This window comes from Manis pentadactyla, chromosome 8, assembly GCF_030020395.1.
Source record: "Manis pentadactyla isolate mManPen7 chromosome 8, mManPen7.hap1, whole genome shotgun sequence".
In the NCBI taxonomy this organism is placed as follows: Eukaryota; Metazoa; Chordata; class Mammalia; order Pholidota; family Manidae; genus Manis; species Manis pentadactyla.
In genome coordinates, this window is record NC_080026.1 from 94,320,744 (window position 1) to 94,335,727 (window position 14,984).

Sequence of the window (14,984 nt, forward strand, 5' to 3'; positions counted from 1 at the left end):
TGCCGCTACCAGCGTTTGAGTTGTCTGGGGTCAGGCACAGAACAGCCCGCAGCCCAGCCCAGAGCCTGATTATGTGGTAGATGCTCCCAGTTATGGAGTGAATAAATGAAGGAATGAAATCTAACTTTCATAAAGAGCTGGACAAGTTTGAGCAGGCTTGACTGTAGATTCCATATTCTTGTGCACATGCACATGGCACAGGTACAGGAGTTCACAACAGGCTTGGCACATCACTACACGGGGACGTGTATGTGCAACATCTGATCGTGTGTCCCATGGAAAATTATGAGTGTTCCTCTCCCCCAGATCCCAGTGTCACTTCCCACTTTGCACCATCGCTCGCTGCCCAATGCCCTGGGTAATCTTAGCCTCTAATCCTCTGCTTCGGCACCACTGACTGTCTCTCTCCTCTTCTGTCCTCTCCCCCAAATTCTGTCACTCCTCATAGCTCAACTTAAGTCCTTCCCCTTCACAAAGTACCTTGAACTTCCCCTGAGGGTGTCCCTGCAGGCCTTCCTGTCCACGCTCCTTTCAGCTGTCACACCAGGCCAGGGGCTACCGACCAGATGACCTGTACCTGGGCTCATCTGCCCTCCTGAGCTAGACTGTGAGCTTTTGGGAACCAGGGCCTCTCCTTGACATTTCTGAGCCCCTGGCACAAAACCGGGCATGGAGAGTGTTTAATGCACTCTTATCTAAATGGACAAACTGATGACTGAGCAAATGATTTCCTAAACGGAGGTGTGGAGTTGACAGTGGTGAGGTCCAGGGACTGGGGCAGGGGGAGGGCATGACCATAGTACCCAGGTTACTCTAGCCTGGCTGAAGCTTCCAGGGGCTTTGCTGGCCCATTAGGAATCTTGAACTCACAGGCCGCCCCAGACTGAAGCACAGAGGACAGCCAGAGTCCATGTGGGTCAGGAATCAGGGTGGTGAGACTGAAGGGTAGCCGAGATCCCGGGTGTCCCAGGGGTAGCCTGAACAAGGTAGAGGCCCTCTGAGAGCTCTCAGCCCTCACTCCTAGGATGTGGAGGCTACACAGAGGAAGGTGAGCCTGAGTGGGCCATTCCCCTGAGCCAGGGAACCCCCTGGGATGGGAGCCCCAAAGGCTGCTGGGATGTGACCCAGGTCCTTGGTCATGATCTTGAGCTTGGGATCCCACTTAGGGAGACAGCCCAGGGCCCTTCCTGCTGGCAGAGTATGAGCCCTTCCACCCAGAGAAGGTACCAAGCCAGTTGAAATCAGGTGGGTATGGCCCTTTTCCCACTGTAGCCCATCTGCTGGCCTACGTGAGGTGGGAACACTCAGGGGTGAAACCCTGGAGCACCTGGGCCTCCTCCCCCCGTCCCTTACTGGCCTGGCCTTACTTTGCCTAGACCACCCTTAAAACCAGACTCCCTTCCTCTGTCTCAGGGTGTAGAAGGTGGATAAGGAGAGCCTGGGATAGGGGGAGGGAAGCAACTACCCTGCCATCCCCTTCCCTAGAGGGCTAGAGCACCTCAGCTGGGCCCCGTGCCAACCCCTGCACTTCCTTCCTCCCCAGCACACTGCCCACCACCACCGAGTCTCCAGGGGTTGCCTCACAGGGAGACAGAGACATTACCCAAGGTGTGAGAGTGTTCCAGAAACCTCAGTGGCTGCACAAACTGTTCCCCAGTGCCAGAGCAGGAAGGCTCAGCTGAGAGGACCTTCTGGGCACTAACTTGCTCCTCACTCCAGAGGCCAGAGGAAGTCAAACTCACTGTCCCCTCCCAAGCTCAGGCCTGGTCTCAGTGGGGCTCCAGCGGGCGGTTCCTTTCCAAACCCCACTGCAGCCCACACCGCAGTTAGAGCTGTCCTGGAGTCGGGAAAGTGGGGAAGGTCAGCACTGCCACCTGCAGTAGGGAGGTGGTCTCCAGCCCCACCTGCAAGGTGGCCTGTGCTCTCGCTGGTGGAAAGGGGGCTTGGGATGACTCGCTGCTGGGCCCCCTGCCAGTGCAGAGTGCTCAGAGCTGCATGTGGGACCGTGCAGAGCCATAGGGGAACACAGTGACCTGCCTCGGTTGTCATCTTTACTTAGACATCGGGGACCACCACGAGTGAAAACTAACACATTATGGAGAAGATTGTAAAATCCTTATGAGCTTTCAAAGATAACATAGGCAATAAGATGTTTCATTGCTGAGACAAACACTTCAGGGTATTCCCCAGAGTCAGAGCACATTCCCTCTCCACTCTGGGGGAAAAGTTTGAGAAATGTTAAAATAATGCATTTTTCCTTTCTGTGTGATTGTTATTTTAATAAAAGCTCATTGAGATGCTAATACCCAGAGGAATGCCTCCTGCATGGAGAGATTTGGTCCAGTGACAGCAGACCAGAACCCCAGAATGTCAGAGCTGGGAGGGACCTTGGCTATCAAGCCAGGTCCTTTATTCATAGACAGAAAAGGTCCAGAGAAGAGATGTGACATGTCCGAGGTTACAGAGCTCCATTTCAAGCCTGCCCAACCCTACCTGCTTTGGAAACAGTTTGTGCAACAAGCCAATAGCTGGGCCCCCCAATACCCAGAGCTACAGCCCAGTGGACTCACTGCCTCCTCTGGGGCAGTGGCAGTCTTATTGGGTCCAGGCCCCCCAACTATCTGTCTCTCTCCACAGGTGGTCACAAAGCCAGCCAGACCCAAGGAATGGGTACATAAGGAAAATGTGTGCATAAGTCCAGCTTTTTGTGGCATCTGGTTTCTGTTCTCTGGCCGTGGTAATGGCCTAGTCACATTCTCTCTACCTAGGCTATTTGCAGTTATTATAATTATCATCTTAGTTACTAAGGCTTATATTAGGGTCCTGGTAGGAAATAGATGGCACACTCAGGGCTCAACTGGAGGGAGTTCACTGGAGGGACTATTTATGGAGAGCTGATGAAGCACCCACAGACTAGCAGCTGCAGGAAGCCATTACCACCCACATGTCCAAAGACAGGATGTGAGGCCGCTGCAGCCCAGTGAGAGCTGCAGCCGTGAGAGAGGGGCCACCCAGCCAGAGAAGCATGGCCCCTGGCAGAACCATAGTGAGGAAAGGAGGGAGTGTGGAGGAGTAAAGCGAGGAAGAAATGCCCCACTTCTCTCTCCTCCTGCTCCTGTCTTCTGCCAGGACCTCCCATTGGCTGAACCCATCTGTAGCCAGATGGCAAGAGACCCTAAGTGAGGCAGTCCACAGGGAACATCTTCCCAGTTAGAGGAGAAGCAGCAAATGGGGTCAGCGACAGGTGAGTAGCGGGGGTGGTTAGACACAGAGAACACCAGCACGTGGTTAATTTCTCCCTTTTATCTGCTCTGCTTGTGAAGTGTCACATCAACCATTTCTCTGTGGTTCTTGAATGCTGATCACTGGATGCCGATTCATGTAGTCCAATTAGACCAAACATCAGCCCAAAGTAGCCATTTACATGAGATCGTGCTGTAGAAACCATTCCTGCAATGAAATCATGTTCTGTGAGCTCTATTTTTCACAGCTTAACAAATTCTGCCCATGAAATTGCCCCAAACCCAACATCCTCCTTCTTTAAAATGCTTAAAATAGATATTTCTTCCATTCACATGAACAGTAAGTCATGTTTAAATACTCTGTTGAGCCGCACACAACACATTCTTGCCCTTTGCTATTTGACAGGAGGCTCAAGGTCAGTGAGGCCCTGGCCCAAGCAAAGGTGCAAGCCGAGGGTGGCACCGGAGTTCATCTCGTGTGCCTATTTCAGTCACTAGGTTTCTGTGCTGACAAGTCCTGAGGTTGCATCTGGCCTCGGCAGTGCCATGATTGATTAGTGATGTCTGCCATAGGCTTGGACTGACGAGTGGTGACGCAAGTGCCCTCTTGGACCTACACAGTTCCCTGGCTTGGCTTTGGGGGGGGCCTCTGTGACTTCCCTTCCTGTCATCCCCCTCCCTGTCCCTCATTGGATCACACTGAGTTCAGCCTAGGAGAACATCCAGCTGGCTCCACCTCAGCCCCGCGCCAGCTGACCAGGGAGCCTGACCGTGCTGTTCTCTGTCTACAGGCCACCACTCACGTGTACGTGACTGTCGTGGATGAAAATGATAACGCGCCTGTGTTCCAGCAGCCCCACTATGAGATCCTACTGGATGAGGGCCCGGACACAATCAACACCAGCCTCCTCACCATCCAAGCACTGGATCTGGATGAAGGGCCCAATGGCACAGTCACCTACACCCTTGTCGCAGGCAACATCATCAACACCTTCCGTATCAACAGACACATGGTAGCAGCTGGCGGGGTCCAGGAGAAGGGTCAGCTGGCTAAAGGGATTAGAGGGGAGCTCAGTGGCATGGAGGGGATGGAGGCAGAGCCAAGATGGAGTCCGGGAGGAAGTTGGGGGGGCAGCCAGTGTGGGAGTTTGGAAAGCTGAGGTGGGGTGACAACAACAGTGACTGGGGGTCCCCGTCCAGGCCAGGATGTCAGGCCTACCTCCTGGGGAGGTCAGAAGGTGCTGGTCCCCAGGGTATCCCAGACTCACTGCCTATCAATCCACCCTTGTCCCTCTATGCCCCAGGGTGTTATCAGTGCTGTCAAGGAGCTGGACTATGAGATCAGCAATGGCCGCTACACGCTGCTTGTCACTGCCACGGACCAGTGCCCCATCTTGTCCCACCGCCTCACCTCCACCACCACGGTGGGTGGTGGAACACAGCCCCAACTTGGGAGTGGGGGGAGGACGTGGCCCAGAAAACTCCAGTGGGGAAGGGAGATAAGGAAAGATTGTCCAGAAGAAATGCCTGAATCCAAGAGCCTTGCACTGGTCTTGGCAACTCACCCAAACTTGCTGTGCGACTTTGAGGAAGTTACTGTATCTCTGCTGTGTCACTGCATTTCTCAGATATATGACACCTGCCTTCCTCCCCTTCATGGGAAGAGCACAGAGTCTCGTCAAACTAACAGGGTTTCATGACCCTGCTCTTCCCCTTCCCAGCTGTGTGACTCTGGGCAAATCACTTAAACTCCCTGAGCTTCATTTTCTTCCTCTGTGAAAGAGGGATAATAACTATTTCAGAGTGTGGGAGGAGCAAATGAGACCATGTACAGTGAACACAGTATAGCAATTAATAGAAGTTCGTAGCATTATTATTGGATTATAAAAAGGGTTTAACAGTAACAATAACTTATGCATGTACATAGCTTAAAAGGCTCTTCCACATCCATTAACCCCTATGGCTCTTGCATCAGCCCATGAGACAGGATTGTCAGGTCCAGTTTATAGATGAGGGAACTGAACCCAGCTCAGAGCTGGGTGGGGTGCAGCTCCAACTAAGCTTGTTCACCATCTCAGGTGCTTGTGAACGTGAATGACATCAACGACAACGTGCCTACCTTCCCCCGAGCTTACGAGGGGCCATTTGATGTCACTGAGGGCCAGCCAGGGCCCAGAGTGTGGACCTTCCTGGCTCATGACCGAGACTCAGGGCCCAATGGGCAGGTGGAGTACAGCATCATGGACGGAGACCCTCTGGGTGAGTGGACCTGAGCTGGGAGGTAGGGGCGGCAACTCACCCAAAGTTGGGTTGAGGGCCTCTCCTCCACCCCACTCAGGAGCAGGATGAGAAAGAAGGCCTCAAGGCGGTTAACTCCACCACTGTCTGTTCTGGCTTCTCTGTCTGGGCCTCAGTTTCCCCATCCATAAGATGATAGAAATAAGCTTCTCCCACCCCTTCTTCATAGAGATATGTGAGAACATTCTGAAATCTGGGAACAGAGGCTGGTACTTGGAGGGTCACAGACCCCTTTGAGAATCAGATAGAAAATGCCTGTGTGTTATACCCAGAGAAAAGTCTTCAGGGCAGAGAAAAGATGAGTATCCTTGCCCCAAACCTTCAGGAACCCCCAAATGTGCACAGAAACCCCCAGATTTCTCTGCACATCTCACTGTCACCCATTAAGGGCCTTCACAACTACCTTGGCTGTTCCCCTCTGTTAAAGAGCACAGTTTTCACTGGATGGAGCAATTTCTCAAGTCTGTTTTCACTCATTTCTGTAGAGCAGGAATCCCAAACTACTGGGGTCATGCAAGGAACATACTTGGGAGAAAGGGTCCAGGCAGTACAATAGGGAATAGTGGGGACTGTAGCAGCTGCAAGTCAGCTCCATGGTCCATGTCAAAATGCAGGCCCAGGAGGCTAGACCTTCCCATTTTTTGAAAGAAAAGCTGGAAATCCAGATCTTTGTGAAACATCCTGATTTTTAATTGATCATTCAATAAATATTTATTGAACACCTACCATATGCCAATCATATTTCAAGTGCTGAGAATACAGAACAAAACAGACAGAAATCCCTGCCCTTACAGAACATGTGTTCCAGTTGGAGGACATAGGCAATGAACATAACTGATTAAGTAGATGACTTAGTATACTGGGGGGACTATGAAGAAATATAAAGCCAGGAGATCAGAAGCACCAGGGTGAAGGCTACAATTTTAGACACAGTGCTCAAGGAAGACCTGTCCAAGGAGATAACATTTGAGCAAAGACCTGAAGGAAGCGGGAATGGGGTCATGTGAACATCTGGGGAAGAGCATCCCTGGCAAAGGGAACAGTAAGTGTGAAGGCCCTGAGGTTAGAGCAGACCTGGTGTGTTCATGGAGGAGCAAAAAGGTCCTGTGGCTGGCATGAAGTCAAGCAAAGGGACTAGTAGGAAGAGAGATCAGAGAGGTAGTAGGGCCAAATGTGGGCCTTGCTGGCCATTACGAGGACTTGGCTTTTGCACTAACTGACATAGGAACCATAGGAGACCTTTGAGCAGAGAAGGGACATCATTTGACTTCACTTTTGGGAAAACCATTCCAGTTCCTATTCTCAGAACAGACCACAGAGATTAAGGAATGGGAGCAAAGAGACTGTGAGAGCCAGTTGCAACCACTTAGGCTAGAGATGGTGTAGCTGGTCCAGGGTGGAGGCATTGGAGGTGGTAAGAAAGGGGGTCGGCTCTGGCATATTGTAAAGGTGGAACCAATAGAAGGTGCTGACTGATTGGATGTGGGTTGTGAGAGGAAGTCTAGGATGACACCAAGGTTTTGGTCTGAGCAGCTAGAGGGCATCACCATCAGCAGGTGGGCAGGCTGCAGCAGGAGCAGGTGGGGAGGAAGAGGTGAGGTTAAGTTTGAGACATCGGGTTGGGTTGGATATACAAGCCAGGGGTTCAGGAGAGAGGGTCTATCCTGGGCAGAAGTATTCAGGAGCTGTCAGCATAGAGGTATTTAAAGCCATGAGATGAGAAGGGAGTCCTTCGGAAGTAGATGGAGGAAGCGGCCAAGGACAGAGCATAGAACCTGGCAGATTTGCAATTTGGGGGCTAAAAAAAAAATTCCACCTCTGTAGAACCAGACTTGAAGCCCCTGCTGTCCAGAGCCTGTGGTGGGCCGCTTCTCTGACACGCAACCTTTCATGTCTCCTCGCTGGCCAAGCACTGAGCCTTCCTCTGAAACCAGCAGAGCAGTGACCTTTCTCCTCTGCTATTTCACAAACACAGAGGCTCTCCACGGGAGTCCCTGCTCCTGTGCAGGAGGATGCTAAAGCCTGGGTGAGAGGTGGGTGCTGGGAAGGTAGCTGAGCCCCCTTCCGGTAAGGGGCTCTCTCAGCGCCTCTCACACCCCTGCCCCAGCAAATTGCAGACTGGTCCCTGTCGTGTGCCTTTGGAGTCATGAGCAAAACGTCCCTGGTTGAGTCCACATATGATAGGGGTCAGCCTTAGGAATTCGGGGTCTTGAGTTTTCCAGGAGACTGAGAGGCAGACCCCTGGAAGAGAGAGTGAGGCCTGGGAGTTTCCCCAGGCTGACCTGGCTGGGTTCCCTCCCACCAGGAAGGAAAAGTAGACATTCAGAGCCCCCCAAAAATAACTGGGATCACTAAGCATGGTCAGCATTTCAGAATAGATAAGTGAAGGCCAGGGGCTGGGGCAGGTGACCTCACAGTGTGCTAGAGGTCATACAGGTCACAACTTCTACTCGCCACATCTCTTCCCACCTCTGTGTTCAGTGACACCATGTTGGCAACTTGGAAAATGCTCCAAATCGGCTGTTTTCTGTGGAGAGCCGGTTAGCAACACACCACTGGTGAAGGGACGTGCCCCGGGCCACCCAACTTCAAGGGCAACTGCAGCCTGAGCCTGGAGAGGGCTTCTGTTGGTAGGAGATGGCAGGGATGGCTGGGCTGTCGCAGCCCCACTAAGCTCTGAGGAGATACGTGGTCAAAGAATGGTTGGGAAATAGGTTGTATCCACTTGAGGCCATATCCTTTCCCACGAACCCTGGACTTCTCAGAGCCTCTAGCTGCCCCTTCAAGTCAGACCCACTCCTTGGACCCCTTTCTTACATCTTCATCCTCCCTGAAAGCCCCCAGTTCCTTCAGAGGGCTGCCTGGGCCTCCTTTCAGGATCCCCCCTACTGATACCAAGACCTGCTGTAGATCCAGCATACAAGGTGGGCCAGGCCTTGTCCAGTACCAGCACAACCCTGGGATGGCACCTCTTTATTGGCCCATTTTTCAGATGCAAACATCAAGGCAAGGTCAGTAACATGCCCAAAGGCACACAGGAGTGCAGTCAGGATGCAGACCCGTATATGACTGGATGGAAAGGCTGTGCTTTTAACCCCATCTCCAGAAGGAGTGGCGTAACAGGGAGGTCAGGCCCTGGGGCAAGCTGCTGCGGAGCTTAATTGGCAGTAGGGGAGCCTTTGGCCTGCCCAGTTCCCTGCTCTGGGGAAGCCTGGGCCCAGTCCCCCAGCACCTCAGGCCTGCCTCCCTGAGCTGTCAGGACCTCTTACCTTCTGTTAAGGGAGTGGCTGGCTTTGGACAAAGGGCAGGGGGCTGTCTGTTTGCACATGGCCAAGGGCTGAGACAGGGCTGGGAAACCCTTAGAAAGAGAATCCCCAGGTCATTTCAGGCTCAGGAAATCCTGCTTCAGGCAGCCTCCACCCCTCTAGGCAGGGTGCGGCCTCTGGCCACTGGGAGAGGAAGGGCTTGTGGGAAATCCCAGCTGCAAGTAGGCCACGGAGGGACTGCTTTTGTAAGTCAGAGCAGTAGGAGTTGGGGGCAGGGGATGGTGGGATGGGATGTGAAGGACCAGGCAGGGGAAACACTTGGGGAGCTTTGCTTCTGTCCTTACAGTGTCCCTGCATGCCACGTGCCACTGAGCAAGTCAATGCCCGCTCTGGGGGAGTGCACAGAGCACCCCTCTTCCTCACGCTCTCCCCGCCTCCCTCATCTTCCTTCCCCTTTCCTCTCCTATCCAACTGGCTCCACTTGCTCCCCCAGCTTCCTTCCCCTCGCACCCTGTCCTCACCCCTCCCACCCAAACCTCTTGCCCTAGTCAGCACTGAGTGGTAGTCTCTGGAAGACCACAAGTCCATGGATGCAGTGGGCTGAGAGCCAGAGCCCTGGGTTCAAATCTGTTATGAACTTGCTGTGGGAGCTTCAGCAAGCCATCCCCTTCTCTAGACTCGTTTCCTGTTCCAGAAGGCATAAGGGCCTGAATGGTCTCAGGTTCCTTCCAGTTCAGAGCCTGAGAAACTGAGAGTCTGAATTTTTGCTTTACATACTGTTAGCCATCTGGCCTCTCAGCCGGGCCAAGCCAAAGGGATAGCTGATGTTTCTCTAAAGCTTCAAAGAAAGGAAGTCAGGGCTTGAGTAGGGGTCAAGAGGTGGCCACAGGCCTGGGAGAACCCTGTCTATGCTCCAACTGGGGCTCAATACCCAGGACTGAATGGAGGGCAATGGGGGCCTCCCTGACCCCCGGCCCTCCCACTCCGTCCTGCCCCAGTGCCTCTCCCAGAGCACAGTGTTCCTGTGGAGTAAGGTTTGCCCCTCCCCGGCATACTATCTTAAAGGACGTAGTATCTGAGAGGGATCGCACATTACAAAGTACCTGCGACCTTCATTAATTCCTGATCAATAGTGGTTAGAAAGAGGGTGTGCATAGAGAAAAAGAACCCCCACCTTTTCAATGTAACTATCAAACCCAGGGTCGGCCCCTGGCCTGCCCATGGCGCAGGGAGGGAAAGGGGCCTGGCATCCCAGGCACACGGGGCCACAAGCTTCCCTGCACCCCAGGTAGTTAGTTATCAGTTCCCCACCCTCCTGCACAGCCTGCCCTTGGCAGGTCCCATGAGAATCTGAAGCTGGGGACACTGGAGGGCCCACACCCAGCTGTCCCCCACCCCTGGAGAGTAAGGCTTGCTAGGGGAAGCGGGAGGGGGCGAGGGGCGGGTGACCCAGGCTCTCCACAGCTCTTGGTCGTCCCGGCTAATGCCAGCCTCTCCTGGGGGGCACCCAGGGGAGTTTTTGATCTCTCCCGTGGAGGGGGTGCTGCGGGTCCGGAAGGATGTGGAGCTGGACCGTGAGACCATTGCCTTCTACAACCTGACCATCTGTGCCCGCGATAGGGGGGTGCCCCCACTCAGTTCCACGGTGAGTCTGGGGGCCCCATCCCGCTGGCTTCCCCTGCTGTCCGCTGAACTCTTGGTAGAGACTCCTGCAAATGCCGCCACCCTCATGCCCAGAGAGGCTGCGGGCTGCTCCGGAGCCAGTCCAGGTCTACAGGGCCCCAGGGAGGCTGGACTTGGGGCCTGGCAGCCAAAGGCACTGAGAACGCCCCCCACAGACAGCCATGTCTGTCCCTGCATCTCTTACTCTGCCATTTCCACCCCACTCTCTGCCGTACCTCTGCCTCTACCCTTTCAGCTTCCTTCTTATCCTCATTTTCATCTTCTTGCCTTTTTAATTATCATTTACTTCATCTTACTCCTCCTCTTTCTTCTCCACACCACCTTTCTCTGTCGTTTCCCAGTCACCACCCCTTTGTTCTCCTGCTCCGTCTCACCCGTCGTCTCCTCCTCGGCCGCCATGCCCACCATCCCTTTCTCTGCCTTCTCGCCTTTCTTCCTCTCCCTGGTGCCCCCGTTTCGCCTTGTCTTCCTCCGTCACCTCTTCTTCCTTCCCGACATGCCCCAGATGCTGGTAGGGATTCGGGTGCTGGACATCAACGACAATGACCCCGTGCTGTTGAACCTACCCATGAACATCACCATCAGTGAGGACAGCCCCGTCTCCAGCTTTGTCACCCATATCCTGGCCAGTGATGCTGACAGCGGGTGCAATGCACTGCTCACCTTCAACATCACCGCAGGCAACCGAGAGCGGGCCTTCTCCATCAATGCTACGGTAGGGCCGGGACTGACTCCAGGCAGGGCCCCAAGGTTTTCCTAAAAAAGAGGACCCTGCCCTAGAGGCTTTTCCACTGCACTGCCTGGGCTCCTTCTGGTTCCATTCCCTCCTCAAGCCTCCTCCCTCCACTGGGATGTGGAAGTCTCTGTGGGAAGCTTGGAATCTTGGTTCCCAGCTGAGCCCTGTCTGTTAAGCCCAGTTCCTATCATCCCCGAGCCTCGTCATGTGCAGAGATGGGGCCAGAGCCCCAGTACCGCGTGGTTAGTACCAAGCTGCACCAGGAAGTACTCACTCGGCCTCTTTGAGTGTCACCACGTGCTGGGACCTTGGGGGCTTCAGAAGGCCCATCCCTGTAAGGCAGAAGGACCTGGGCACTGGTGGGTCACTCTTGCCTGGTAAGACCCTGCTGGCCTATTTTGGCCTTGTAGACCATATCTTTGGTGATTTAGGGAAGCAACTCACAACCATTCCAGGAGCTCCAGGTAGAACAGCTGGGTATCTGTGGGCCAGAGCCCCAAGAGGGGAACGGGTGGCTGCTTAGCTCACCAGCCCTCCACATCCAGACAGGGATAATCACCGTGAACCGGCGCCTGGACCGTGAGCAGATTGCCGAGTACAAGCTGACCATATCTGTGAAGGACAACCCAGAGAATCCACGCATTGCCAGGAGGGTGAGCCTGGAGGGCCCAGGAAAGAGGGCTGGGTGCTGGGGCCCTGCAGGCAGCCTGGCCTGGGGTCAGACGCACAGGCCTTGGAGTGAGCAAGGGCTGTGTCTGAATCCCAGTCCTGTCAGCCAGCGGGGATGGCCTCCATCATCTCCTTCTGCTTCAAAATGAAAACCACACTTACCCCAAAGATGTAGAGATGACTTGAAGGAGCTTACATCTGTAGGGTTCAGCACAGTGCCTGGCACATGGCAAACACTCCATGACCACCAGCTGCTACCATCTTTTCTCCCCGAACTATTGACACTTGGGCACACACCCCAGTAGTATGTGCACGTGGGCCTGCGTGCACTCACAGACTGGGTTCTGATGGGCACATGCTGGGGTTCTGAAAGGGTTGCATTTTCCAGGTGGCTTTTCCTTCAAAAACCAAGGAAGTCAGTTCTCTTTACTAAGAGGAGAGGTGGGTGTTACAAAGCAAACAGTCCCCTTGAGGGTAGGGGTCAGCCCTCCCTGCCGGCCCTGAGGCCTGGGACAGAGCCCTGGCCGAGAGCCCTTGGATCTGGCTCATCTCACCTCTGCTTCTGACTAGCTTCGTGGCTCAGCCAGAACCTGGCCCTCTCTGGGCCTCAGTTTCCCCATCTGTATAGGCCAAGGAGACTTCAAGTTTGAAGTACTTATAAGCTACTGGCCTCTCCCTTGTGCTCCTTCCTCTTCCTCTTCCATCTCTCACCTCCTACCTCCTTTTTTTCTTGCCCGCTCTCCTCCCCTTTTCTGGCCTGGGCTTTAGGAGGGCCTGGGTCAGCCTGCAAAGCAGAAGCCCTGAGTGGTGGGAATCAGGAGGTTTGGAGGCTAGTCGCTAGGCTGCCCCTAACTCCATGCAGCCTTGAATAGTCACCATCCTCTCTGGGCCCTGATTTCCTCACCTCTGCAGTAGAGATAGCATCCAGAGTCCTGGGAAGTCCCAAGAGATAAGGACAATGCCTGTGGGTTTTGAAAGGCGTGAAGTGCAGCACTGGGCCAGAGTTGGGATGAACTCTGACTGGGGCGGCAGGCAGGCCTGGAGGGTCTGAAAACCAAGACTCTCTTCCTGCCTGAAGTCCTGCCTTATCATGAGATGGAACATGAGTGGATCCTGTTTATGTCTATCCTCCTGTGAATTTAACAGCACCTCTGTGAGGAGCTGAGATTCCCATTTTCCAGATTGGAAAACTGAGGCCCAACTAGGGGAAATGATTTGCCTACTGCCATCCAGTGGGCTGCTAGCTCAGGAGAGACTGCAGCTCTGGTCTGTGGACCCCTGGCTTGGGCTTTTTAACCATCTGCCTCTGTGACCTGACCCCCTCTGCCAGTGGAGCACTTTGCTAGAACTCGGTCTATCACCTGACTCCTACTGTGCCTCCCATAGGATTTTGACTTCCTGCTAATCTTTCTTGCGGATGAGAATGACAGCCACCCCATGTTTACTGAGAGTGCCTACCAGGCAGAGGTGATGGAGAACTCTCCTGCCGGTATGTGCTGGACCCCCCAGGATCTCCTGCTGCTGTCAGGTGCAGCCCGGGCCCCAGTTGCCTGAGGACCTCTGTTGGGCTTAATAAGGACCAGAGACTTGGCTGGGAAGGCAGCCTCACTGTGGAGCTGAACACAGACCCAGTGGGTGCAGAAGGGTGTGGAGGGGAGGAAGGGGCCTAGCTCTGAGGAGTTGGTGGTTCCAGGGCTGCTGTGCCTCTTAGGGGCCACCAGAGAGGCCACAGCCCTGATTAGAAGAGACAGCTATTGTCATTAGTCTCCCAGCGTGCTCTGAGAGCAGCCCCATGCCCCCAGCAGGAGTAGTTACGGTGCAAGGCTTATCCAGGAGGGGATTAAGCCCTCCTTTCCCTGCTCCCTCTGCTCCAGAATCACAGGGCATCCTGGAGGCTCCTGGAAACTCAGGGAACAGCTACAATCAGAGGCAGGGGGCCAGGGGGCCTGCATAGACCAGCATAGACTAGCCAGTGCTCTGGGTGCTCTGACCAGAGAGACAAAACCTCCTTTTTATTGGCCCCAGGAAGATCTCCTCACTCCTCCAACCTCCCCAGCCCCAGCTGTTATCTAAGTCAGAAGGAGATAGGCTGAAATATTCCTTGTCTCCGGCTGGACATACCCTTCTATGTGAATTTGTTTCTGAATCCTGCCTGCACATATACTAACATATTAGCCAGTGCATGTCCATGGGAAGGCATAGGGTGGGCTTGCACACATGTGCACAGACACACATAGGCACATGGGTGCCTACACAATGCACTCCGTATGCAATTGTGCCCACCTGCAGAGGCAAACAGGCACACAACTGGGCAACTCCTGGGCCTGTAAATGCTCCCGTGTCCACGCTCACGGCCACATGAATATCGAGCCCCACCTACAGGTGTGGATTCCTAGTCGGGTATGGTCAGACACTGTACTGAACATTGTGTACACACACACATGGATAGACGGGGGTGTGCATACCTCGGCAGGTCCACACACAGGGAGGGGATATCAGGGAGCCCCCAGACCCTCCCGTGGAGTGGCCAGCCTCAAAGGCTGCTGGGAAGGCAGGCGTGCACTGGGCGGGCCGGAGGGGCTTGCTCACCACTGTTGTGTTTTCTCCCCAGCAGGGCTTTGAGGCCGCTCCCCAGGCATCTGCGTCAGTCTGCCAAGGCTGCCGCAGCCAGGCCCAGGGCCTCCCCACCCCATCTGCCTCACCTCCCCCCCTCTCATCCATCGTCAGCCATGGCTCACCGGGACGGGATGGGGAGGGGGGAGGTTGGGGCGCCAGGTTAGCCCTGCAGTGACCCCTCTCCCCCCGGCCCAGGGACCCCCCTCACAGTGCTCAATGGGCCCATCCTGGCTCTGGATGCGGACCTGGACATCTATGCCGTGGTGACCTACCAGCTACTGGGCTCCCAGAGTGGCCTCTTTGATATCGACAACAGCACTGGTAAGGCCTCATGACACCCTAGCAATCCCTGACCAGTTCTGTGGGAATGATCCTGCAGCTAGATCTGGGGCCTCCCTTCTTCCATGGGCCCAGGCTTTCCAGGGAGACCCCATTCTTCACAGCTGCCATCTTTCCACTAGATTAGACCATCAG

General features: G+C 54.5%; 1 protein-coding gene across 3 annotated transcripts in view; it reads left to right on the forward strand.

Moving 5' to 3' along the window:
- Positions 1 to 14,984, forward strand: part of LOC118933776 (cadherin-23) — a 71,254-nt gene that overhangs the window by 34,800 nt on the left and 21,470 nt on the right. For all 3 annotated transcript variants that reach the window (XM_036928472.2, XM_057505952.1, XM_036928471.2), the window contains exons 5-12: positions 4,034 to 4,255; positions 4,547 to 4,666; positions 5,321 to 5,501; positions 10,318 to 10,451; positions 10,995 to 11,204; positions 11,771 to 11,878; positions 13,281 to 13,383; positions 14,706 to 14,831. In XM_036928472.2, the coding sequence (XP_036784367.2) occupies positions 4,253 to 4,255; positions 4,547 to 4,666; positions 5,321 to 5,501; positions 10,318 to 10,451; positions 10,995 to 11,204; positions 11,771 to 11,878; positions 13,281 to 13,383; positions 14,706 to 14,831 (985 nt within the window). In that variant the 5' untranslated portion in view covers positions 4,034 to 4,252. The remainder of the gene's footprint in view (positions 1 to 4,033; positions 4,256 to 4,546; positions 4,667 to 5,320; positions 5,502 to 10,317; positions 10,452 to 10,994; positions 11,205 to 11,770; positions 11,879 to 13,280; positions 13,384 to 14,705; positions 14,832 to 14,984) is intronic.